The sequence below is a fragment of the Lissotriton helveticus genome, chromosome 4_1, assembly GCF_964261635.1.
Source record: "Lissotriton helveticus chromosome 4_1, aLisHel1.1, whole genome shotgun sequence".
Taxonomy (NCBI): domain Eukaryota; kingdom Metazoa; phylum Chordata; class Amphibia; order Caudata; family Salamandridae; genus Lissotriton; species Lissotriton helveticus.
The window spans coordinates 650,323,184-650,334,508 of NC_136063.1; the positions used below are offsets into that span (position 1 = coordinate 650,323,184).

The 11,325-nt window shown below is 41.7% G+C and overlaps 1 protein-coding gene across 2 annotated transcripts in view; it reads left to right on the top strand.

Annotated features, from left to right (window-relative positions):
- Nucleotides 1–8,331, top strand: part of SDR16C5 (short chain dehydrogenase/reductase family 16C member 5) — a 222,525-nt gene extending 214,194 nt beyond the window's left edge. The window contains exon 7 of one of the 2 annotated variants that reach the window (XM_078687282.1): nucleotides 8,059–8,331. In XM_078687282.1, coding sequence (XP_078543408.1) covers nucleotides 8,059–8,152 — 94 coding nt within the window. In that variant the 3' untranslated portion in view covers nucleotides 8,153–8,331. The remainder of the gene's footprint in view (nucleotides 1–8,058) is intronic. The other variant, XM_078687281.1, reaches the window with a different exon arrangement.
- The last annotated feature ends 2,994 nt before the right edge of the window (nucleotides 8,332–11,325 follow it).

Genomic DNA, 11,325 nt, shown 5'->3' on the forward strand with positions numbered 1-11,325 from the left:
TCCAACTCTTTATTATTAAAAGTCGAGGGGACATTCATTTTTACCTGCACTAATTGTGTATGAATATTCCCATTTATTTCTATTTTAGATTCACAAAGGCATAAGCATACATTAAAGAGCATGGCAGGAGTAATGCCGTTAAAATAGCTTCAATATTTGTCATTTTACATGTATAGACTCATACATGCCATTGTGTGTTAGACCAGACATCCTTGATGTGATTTTTCCCCAAACCTTTTGCCCTAACCCCTCCTGTTTTGCTGAATTTCTTTTACTTGGCATTAGGACTTTACGACTGCTACGCAGTGCTAAAGTGCTTGTCCTCTCTCCCTAAAGCATGGTAAAATTGGCCTACATCTGATTAACACATTTAATTTACTTGTAAATCCCTGGTATATGGTACTACATGTACCCAGGCCTGTAAATAACGAATACTAGTTAGCCTGCAGCTCTCCTTGTGCCATCCATTTAAGTATCACTTTGAAACATGCTTCAGGCCTGCCACTGCTGCCTGTAGTTCAGTTTTGAACTGCCATTTCGACCAGGCAAAATGAACTTTTTACCAGACCTAAATACCCATTTTTAATACATATAAGCCAACACTAAAATAGGCCCTAAAAGTTCATAGGTCAGAGTGCATGGTATTTAAATGTAGGACATGTGGGTTTAAGTTTTACATGTCATGGTAGTGGAAAAACTCCTAATGCCGTTTCTTTACTAATGTAAGGCCTATATATCCCATTTGCTAATACTCAGTTACCTTATTTACATTTAAGAAGTGCCAACTTTGGATTGGGGTAGATAGAGATATGCTGTTTAGTCTTAAATGAATTGTATTTTTAAATAATCTTTAATGGTAAAGTCAAGTTGTAGTCACAATTCTGAAAATGCCACTTTGATGGCTTCCGCTTTCATTCAATGCCACAGACAAACTGAGTTGGATGTTGACAGTAGCAGGAGTTAATTACGAAGAATTGTGGTCACTAAAATCCGCCATCCTGAGGCAGTTCATTGATGTTCAGCCGCTCCCCGTCGGAAGTCCTTGATGATTTCATTAAGATAATCGGCATTTGGAGAAAAACCCACGCCGATTTCACTCTTCCAGACACGTCTCCCAGTAAAAGGCAACAAGCCTCTGCCAAAGCAGAATCTACCTCACGCCCAACAGAGCCCCCCTCAGCAATAGAGGAGGCAAGAATCGTTCACCATTCACAGTGGCTTTCAGTACCTCCAAACACAACTCCGTGCTCATTACACTCTCGCAAATGTTCATGACCTAGTCCTGGTCTTGAGGAGAACCCTTAAGAAAGGAAGGGTTCTGAAACGTGTTGACCTACGCAGCTAGTCCCAACTCATACTTGACTCAGAGTGTTCAAACATGGCATTCTGCCTGTTGTAACTGCATTATATGACTAGCTGTTGTTGGCAGACTGCAGTTGTGAGAACCTTAAACAATCTGTGCCGCCACTGTTTTTTGTACAAATTAAGGACCGGTTTCTGTTTTGCACTACCTCGTGAAATGTAAAAAATTTCGCAGTTGTCTAATGTATTGTTTTCAATCACGTCATTCATGTGTGTTAATTGTCATATTAATTTCTTGTTTCTCTGATTGTGCTTTTTGGTTTTGACCTTATAATCACTGTTTTCTATGAGTACAAAAGTAATTGAATCGTAAGGTGTAATAAAAACACGTAACCATCGTAGTTGTGAAAGTGGCTTGTTAAAAGTGATATCATTTGAAGTCACACACCCAAATATCGTATTCTATAAAATATTATTGAGGCCTAATTTGGGTGTGGTTCATGGGCTCAACCCCTCTTTTTCAAAAAAAACTTTTAGGAAGGTGGCATTTTCTTGACCTAGCCATTTTTGCCTTCTGTCAGTGTCCTGGGTTACATGAATGTGAATGGCTCTGCTGTTGGGGTTTGTGTATTTATCCTTGCCAGGGTGGATAGGGACAAAGCTGTGCCGTGCCCCACTTACCCCTTCAAAGGGCTTGCCTGTAGCACAAACAATGGAGCCCAACGCAAGCCTTATGTCACCCCAGACAGTTTGGAGCCTTTACAGGGGAAGGGAAAAACTTTCCAGAACCCGGTGCAGTGAAGGGCAGGTTTGCCCCACAGACACAAATGATGGAACTAGGAATAATGTTGGACCACTCTTCAGACCACTTTTGAAACTGTGGATGGTTCAGAACAAGCATTGCTTTGCTGCTGGATGGACTGCTCTGCTGCCTGAGGAAGGAAGATTAGCCCTGCTCCTTGAACCCAAGAGGGACTTCCAGGGCTAGTTGGCTGGCCTCCTGTGTGAGCTACAGGGACATTACAAATTCCTGAGGCCTTGAACCCTGCTGCTCAGTGCTGGAGTGAGTGTTAAGCCCCCACAAGAGGTGCCCCCAGGTCTCAGACCCTTGGTAGTCGTGTTGGTGGTACTGCTCCTGCCTAACCCTTAAAGCTGGGACTTAGAACCTTTTTCCAGAAAAACTTCCCAGAGAACCAAAGACCAGAACCTACCTGTCAGCCGATCTGCCCAAGATGCATTGTCAGCCTAACGTCTCTTTAGCTCCTGCTATGTTCTTCTCCATAGCAGCAAAACATTTTCAGCTGGACCGCTCAACGAAGGTATCTGGCCTCATGGAGTCCTCTTCGGCTACAGAACAACTAAAACAAAAGTACGAGAGCAATTATATAGGTGAAATGCAACACCTTAAGGGTCACTAGATCACAATAGAGGAAGAGAAAATAGAAGTTATTGAGAATATACCCTTTTGAAGCTATAGACGAAAATGAGCAAGATAAATACCAAACCTCAACTCTTCTACCCACATTAACATGATCAATGTGAAGAGCTTGAGATCCAAATTATTAGGGAAGGAGTCATCATGGTTATCAAACAGCTTAAATCATGCAAAACCCCAGGACCAGATGGTTTTACTGACAATCTTTACAAGGTGTTTTCTTCCATACCAGCCCAGATCTTTTTAAGTCAAACACAAAGGAGGGCAAGGTAAATCCATCTATGAGCAAAGCATATTCTAATATATTACCTAAACGAGGGAGGGATACCAAACTATGCCAGCTTTATAGACCCATAACACTACTTAATATATAGTTAAAACTATATACAGAAATATTGGCCAATAAACTGTGTACTTTATTCCCAGGCGTTATACATCCAGATGAGGCTGGGTTTGTTTTCAAAGGAAGGCAAACATACAACGTCCTCAAAATAGGCCACCTGGTCAAAGAAAGCCAAGAAGAAGGGTATGCCAGCTGTTTTAGCATTTAGAGGCAAAGAAAAAATCTTTAGACTAGGTGAACTGGCATATTTGTGTAAAGACATGAAATGCTTTTGGTTTTGGCCTCAGGTTTACTGCAAAGGAGTTGACGGTCTCCTGTGCCCTTATGTCAGAAATAGCGGTCAATTAAAGGTTCTTGTGTCCTTTTGAACTAGATTGGAAAACACAACATGGTTTCCCTGTATCCCCTTCCTTTAAGCTTTAATTATTGAATCCTTTGTGGCAAGGATAATAGGGGAAACATATACCAGGCATCCAATTTGGGCAAGATCAATATAAAAGACATTGTTTGCCGATGATGTCCGTCTTATTTTGATATCCCCAAATATATTGTTTGCACAGATGCATCTCATGAAATATGATATATATCCATATCTGGATTTACAATCAGCTTATCTAAGTCCGAGTTACTGAACCTTCCTCTTCTACTTATGAAGGCAACAAAGCTAGCTTTCCATTTTCCATTTAAATGGATTACAAAATCCATAACCTATTTAGGAGAGAGACCCTCAGATCCAGTGACGCTCCACACATCAAACATCCTGCAGCTTCTAACTTCACTGAGAGGTGAGGATAGAAGATTGTCCCCATTTTCCTGTTGTGACTAGCTAGAATTAAACGATTAACGTATACACATATAATTTAGTAAGTGTGTTTAGGAACAATGTTTTGTAGCTAGAAATAAGGCAGTTAAGATAACTGAGCTCTTGAGAATTCTGTATCCTTTCCAAGTGCACCTAATTAAGCTTCCCAAAGACGACTTTGCAGAACTAAAATAAAATTGCAATTTGGCGATGGCAAACAGACAATCTTACAAAATCCTCTTTCTGCATAAAGAAGTAGGATGGCTTCCCTCCCAGCTTTTTGGTTATATTACAGAGCTGTCCAATTGCAAGTCATCTTAGACTGGTCCCTCAGGGAGGCAAACAAGATGTGGACACTTAAGGACAGGTCAGTTGTTGACAGAAATATTAGGGATCGTATTGGAAGCAACACGGAGATAGACCTCCATGCCTATAATAGAGCACCTATGAACACAACCCTGGCCGTGTGTGATACACTTATAAAATATTATAGTCTGGCTACCTTAACCTCAGCACATGCTCCTATGCACCATTGTCCAGCTCTGTTACTATCCACTGAATACGACCACTTTCAGCGGTGGTAACATGGTAACTGTTTGAGCATATCTGACATGTTCTATTGGCGGGGCATTCTGACGTTTCATTCCTATAGGATGAAATATGGATTCGAATAACCTAATCAATAACATTACACACAACTGAAGCAGTGGGTGGTGCACCCATATTTTTAAGAAGCTGCCAGTGGAAATCACACCCAATTGAGAAGTTAGTTGAAGTATCACTGAACTCATGTAGCCTCGTCACTAGTTTGTATAAACTTTTACAACAGACTTCCCCACCCCCTTACTCAACTTGAAAAAATGATGACACAACAACCTGCCAAGAGAAATAAGGCAAACAACAATGGGATACGCTATGGTAGAACTCTAGTAGTATACGTGGCAAAAAGTGCACTACAAAGTAGTTCTAAACGGATACCTATACCCATCTAAATGTAATCTAAATTGTGTAAATACTGTCCAAGCGCCAGTGATTTATGTTGGAAGGGATGTAGTCCGATAGGGACTTTAAGCACACATGTTGAGATTACCTGCTATTACCACTTTTAGACAGAAGTTCTAACAGCTATAAAGTCAATTTTGAGATATCCCATTCTCTCTGATATGTTGCATATAATATTAAGCCTGTGTTCCCCTAATTTAAAACGGCAAGCTAAACATGATCCCCTATTCATGTAGAATTGTCTGGGAAGGTCATCGAAAACTACAATTTAAAAAAGAAGTAAACCCCACAATCACCCTGTGGTGTGTGAGGCTTTGGAGCGTATTATCAATGGAAATACGGTCAAGCTCGCTCTCCATATTATACAAGGAGTTTCTTGGGATCTGGTGTCCCTTACTAGAATACCTGGAGGATGGCGTCCCAAGAGTCTTGTTTTGCATACGATTAAGAGCACTTAATCTAATACACTGTTGATTACATTATGTGAAGAAAGGATAAGGATCAAGCATTAAGTTAAGCAACTTCCCTTAATGTTTGATGTGAAATAAAAGGACTGTGTATCATATTTGGCAACTTTGACTATTCTTAACTTCATTTCTTGGCTTGGAATTCAGACACCCAACTTGAAAACCAAGCAACATTACCAAGAAACCCTACCATTTTCTTTCATTTTTCTTTTCTTTCGGTGATTGTATTTTGAGGGTGGGCAGGTTGGAGGTGGGAGGAAGATCGGAAATGACCAATAACCTAATGCTAATTTCCTCAAGTAAGTTTACTATATGAAACTATACTTATGATTTGTTTTACCTTATACGCAAAATTTAATAGAAACAATGATTTAAGAAATATATATTTTTCCTGCTTGTGAAACCTGTTGGCTTTGTCAATCTTTATTTTTGTTGCAGTTGTATGTCTTTTTCACGGTTTTGTCCCCTGCCTATTGCACTAAGCTAACGACCCAATGCCCCACTCTCCAGTATTTTCAGTTTTTTTATTTAAATGTTACAATGGTTCAACAGCTTCAAAGTTCTACTGGACCCTCCCCCTCTTTATTTTTTGTTCTGCTGTGCACTTTCTTCACTTAATTTACTGCTTTCAAAAAGCCATTGGTCATGTTGGAATGGTAAATAGATATGGCACAATGGCTGTGGTAAGTCACAACGCATAATCAGGCATCGTACGCAGAGGCAGCCATTTTGGAATGGCATTACAGCACACAAGTCCATCACAGCCCTTATGTACGCAGCAATGGCCATCATGGAAATGCTTTTCTTTGGTAGCGAACCCATTCCAAATTATGGTGTATGCATCTACATGTGTATTGACAAAGTGGCTGTCATTTTCTAGGTATTGATAATGCCTGCAAACATTGGCAAAGCCAATTGCTTGGGCTTTTACAACTGAAATCTTTTGGCTTTGCCAATTCTTGTTGTTACTGTCTCCCATATAGAACACCATTACGGAACCAGACAGCCAACACTGGTTTTGTATTCATTATCACTTTGTAACGCACACCCTTCCAAAACACCACTTTACACTAACCTCTAAAAGGTTGTAGCTATAACCAATATCGGATGCCCGTTCTGAAGAAAGCTACAGATCAAGAATGGCTGAAAACATGTTGAGTAGAATATGAATAGAGCGGATAGTTGTTACCTTTAGTGTCCAACTACTTTTTTAACGTACGCTTATTGAGGCTGTATTAACAATGGTTGGTCTACCAGTAGGTCATTTTCAGCTACTCGCAGAGGTCCTTACACTCCCTTGATACACAATCAACAAGGATAGTCTACTAAAGAAGGGGCAGAATAGAAAGAAGACCTCTTATGTTGGTGACAGACAAACCCTGCAAGTCTGCTTCAGAGAACTCCTGTGGGTGAAATTCCAGCGCCTTTCTACAGAGACACCTTGTTGATTATAGATTATTACGAAAACTGGAATACTTTTGCAAAGTTTATTCAAGGAACATTGCATCTATCATACTCTGTGTCCCGCCATAAGAGCACTAGGCAGTTCATTAGTGCAAATGTCACTAGATTATTGCAGTAGTGGGGCATCTGTGCGATACATCGATGCACGACTGCTGCAGTTCTGTACATTAATGCAGCTGGTTCATGAAATAAATGTTAGTAGTTTCATGGGGAGTGGGTGTCGGTTCTTGTGCTCCTGTTAGGCTTAGATGCATCTCCAGGAGCTTGAAGGTGTCCCCAGATGTCAGTCGATCTTTAGTGAGAATGGAGGCTCAGGACCTTTTCAGTGCTTAATTTGGAGAGAAAAAAAATACATCCAGTAACACTACATCTAAAAATGTTGGGCGTATTCGACCAATAATTCCACATAGGATAAAATGTCATGCTCGTGTAGAATGGCATTATTGTAAGAGTATGTGGTAGTACTGTCCACGCGACCTGTAAGTTAGGCCTGCATCTGCTGGCTGGTGTGCTGATCCTTTGTTTGAATGACACTTACACCAATCAGTGGCTAAATGAGGCTGACCTGAAGTCCCCGCTCTATTCTTTTTTTTTTTCTTTTCAGTACATGCCATTTGACAGATAAAGATGCTATCCCTAAAAAACGGGCACACTTAATTTAAACTGGTAATGAAAAAATAAAATAAACTTTTCATACCTGTCAACTAAGAGATTCATGTGTGTGAGGAGGGGACAGGGGCTAGGAGGGGCATGGCCTCGTGCAGCCGAAGCACCTGAGAGGCCCTTTTGCCCACTTCGCTACCAATCACCCTCCAAAACCAGAGGAAATTCTTGTTGAGGCTGGTACCGTTGTCCGGGGGTTTTATCACACCCCTTAATGGATGTCAGCAGTTCAAAGTGTCCGAAGACGAGCTGGAAATCCCCTGTCTACAGTGGATTGCCACTCCTTTTCCCCGTCACCGCGTGATATCGGCTCCTGACCAGGTGATGGGAGCCGATTTCGTGTGTCACACGGTGGCACTGTGTGAGTTGGCAGGTATGCATTTTATTGACATATTCACAAGCTGTGGTAAAAGCATTATTTTTGAAAGTAAATAGAATATTGGTCCTTCGTGGTAAATCCTAGTGTATTTGGCTGTGTATCGTAAGTGAGCCAAGATCTCTAATAGGCCGGTTAATAGAAAATTATATGTCGAAATAAAATCCTGCAGTGTGTAACTGGAATTTCTGTTTGTTTCCACAGCATGCTGCCGGTGAATCTTGGACTCCTCCTTGGTGATTACTTGGGTGCCTTCCATTTTATGGATCACTTCAGAGGCCGCGTGAAAAAGGACTAAGAAGAGCCACGCGGTCCTGAGTGAACGCAGATGAGAAGCGTGATAATGGCTATGAAAGGGGACTGATATTTCAATATGGCTCTGCAGAAGACAGATGCAAATAATCTACTATTGTTAAATATGTTTGCATTGGAGTACTACCATAGTAACATTCCATAGAATAGCTCTATTTTCTCAGATTTTTCTAAATGACTATAGTTGGTATGGCAGTAGCATGGGGAGTTTGAGTGGGGCCAGGCCCGCCAGGGGCCCTTTGCACCCCCGTTGTGGCTGCCTTTTTCTGTATCCACAGGGAAGTTGCCACTATTATCCTTACACGCCAAGATGCTAGATGCAAAAAATAGGGTTGGTCGACCTAGGGATAGTAAAATTTGTCAGGTTTTCAGATTCACCCATCCAATGTGCAGAGGCACTCCATTAAAATTAGTATGTGACACTTTCTAATGTATATTGATTGGGGACATCCTTTTAACTTACTTGATTGCTTACTAATTTGGGGGGCGGAGGGGGGGGGGCGTTGGGCGCTGAACTTAATACAATGCCCCGGAAGCTACGGACCCATCTTTTTCAGTCTAAGTATAAAACTTCCATGTACTCTTGCAAGCCTCACTGTTTACAATGTAATACTTTCAGTTCCCTAAGATTGTTACAAAAAAACAAGTCTGTGGAGCTCAAATTTCACAATTTCCAGGCTGTAAAGACCAGTAGGACAAAAAAACGAACATATTTGGATTTCTGAAGGCAATCTGGTTTAAGCTAAGAGCTGTCACCTCTGACACCATACCGTATTTTGTACCTTTTACCTATGCACTAAAATGAAAAAAAAAACAGCGCTACCTTCATCTCCTCTGGCGTTTCTACCAGTGGAGAGCACATCTGAGCAGAACAAGAAGAATTTGAATCCCCAGGAGTCTGCGGATGGCCGTGTGCCTTGCCCTTGCTGCCTATGTAAACGCTAAACTGGATGTTCAAGACGACAGGCAGGAGCTGTGAAGAGGACACTGCCCAGAAGTTTAAACACGTGAAATATGTAGTTGGTTACTGACTAGGTTTTACAAGCCGCTGCTGTGTCGCCTTGGGGACCACATGACTGTCACACTGGGCTTCTTTTCCAGGTTACCTGTGGACTCTAGCCGTTGAGCGCCACTCTGTCTGTCTGTCTGTCAAACTTTCACAAGGAAGAGAGCATTGAACTGTTATGTGAATCAGTGTCTCGAGTAATGCCTCTGCGGGCATGTATAATGTTTCGAAGTAGTGCAATTGTATTTTGTTTAAATCAGTTTTCTGTTAGTGGTTGTGCCATCGGATGCTACTAAAAGCTGTTGTTGAAGATCTTTGCTGTGACAGGTGTAGGCGCTTCTTCTCAGCGCTCATCACAAATGGATCAATGAATATGTTAAAATTGGAGCACTAACCCTTTAATTACAGGAGCATAGATATCGTGTGTGTGTGTATTCATTTCAGATAGTTATGAGAAGTGTCTATAGGGGAAGGTGGGGGCTAATGTTTACTTTCATGGAGAGTTATAGCCTGTGGGCTGATATATGCTTTCTCAATGAAAAAAACATTTGCATAGCATTAGTTCTGCACCTTACTTTCAAAGCAGTCTTCTCTCCTAAGTTAAAAATACAATTCAGTGTTCGTTATATTTAGCACAAAGACCATAGCAGGCTTCTGCTTGGGGTTTACCATAACAAACTCACCTACTCTGAAATGCAGCTCAGTTGTGACATGACCTAAAAGAAAGTTAGTGGTAGCAGGATGTCATCACTGCTCCTTCGGAAATAATGTACTTGTCTCTGCGGTTTGAAAATAAATCATATCCGATGAAAACGCAAAATAAACAGCAAAAGTGGAAAGGATGTCTGTTGCTTGTTTACTTTTGGTGTAGAGTCTCAGCAGATCAGACTGTGACGACTGCAAATGTAGGTCTGTTTAGATTCAGCTCTTCTGTGCTAACAGAAAGGATAACATCCAACCTGCCACGAACTGTGAAGCACAGCGAGTTTTTCTGTGTATTTCTACACTTTGGTGATTTATTGCAGCAGCATAGCTTGTTGGGTCACTCCAGAGCACCGGACCACAGGGGTACAGTTCTCTGGCTTCATATTGTTACCTGTGGGCTCAGCTTCTGTGGGTGGGAGGGATGTTGCTTATGAGGGTAGCAATAGGAGTACTTAAGGAGGAGGGGTGTACTGCATTGTGGACTGGTCCTCCGGCTTTGCCCTGCCGCTCTGTCCTGAAGTCACTATTTCATGAGCGGTTAGTTCCCTTTTCAGCAGTTACCGGGCAGTAGACAGTTTGGTTGTGGAGAGAGAAAGAGCATTTCTGGTGCTCTTGGCCCTGCCCCATATTTTCCATGTAAACCTGTGCAGGAGTCAGGGCTCATGTCCTAACAGCAGGAAAATAGTGGATAAACGCTACACCAAATTGGGTCAACACAACAGTCAGTTGCATGGGGAAAAGTACCTAACTCTGAAGTCACAAGTAGGAGTTTGTTGTGACTAGACCATAATGAAGAGGCTTGAGTCGTGTCTAGTTCGAGTGTAGAGATGTATTGGTCACAGTGTCCGCAGTCCCACAGCAACTGACTAACTTGGAACTGTTACATCCACAGTTTTAATGGCGGACTTTTAGCTCTGCACTTCACACTAGTTCCAACAAATCCTGGTTCTGTGCAATGCTCTCCGGCGCCAGCCGTTGTGTGACGCCTCTGTGTTCCAGATGCAAACAAATTGCTATAAGTGGGGGTGTGCCAGTTCAATGAAGTCCAATAGACTCAGTGTGATGTCAAAAAAATCCTTTATTTCAAATAGTTTTCTTCAAATGTTCAGTAGAAAAACTAAGCTCAGCCAACGCATTTCGTTCCCACTAGGAGAACTTCATCAGGGCTTGTAAATTCAAGAAAATATGTCCGGAAGCGTGGTGGCTCTGCAACAATCCTCTCCAGGATATTGCACTGGAAACCTAGTGGTACTTACAGACATGATAAAATCTGCATGTTGAAGACCGTTCAACCGCACGTCTGGATGAAATCCAAAGTCTTTTGATTTCAACTAGACGTAGGTCTGTGGTGGGGTATGGGAAGTAACCTGCCCAATGAAAGCCAGCCAGTCATGATTCTGCTCTTTTTAGGTTGAGTTTTCGAGATCTCTTGTATATACTTTAGTATA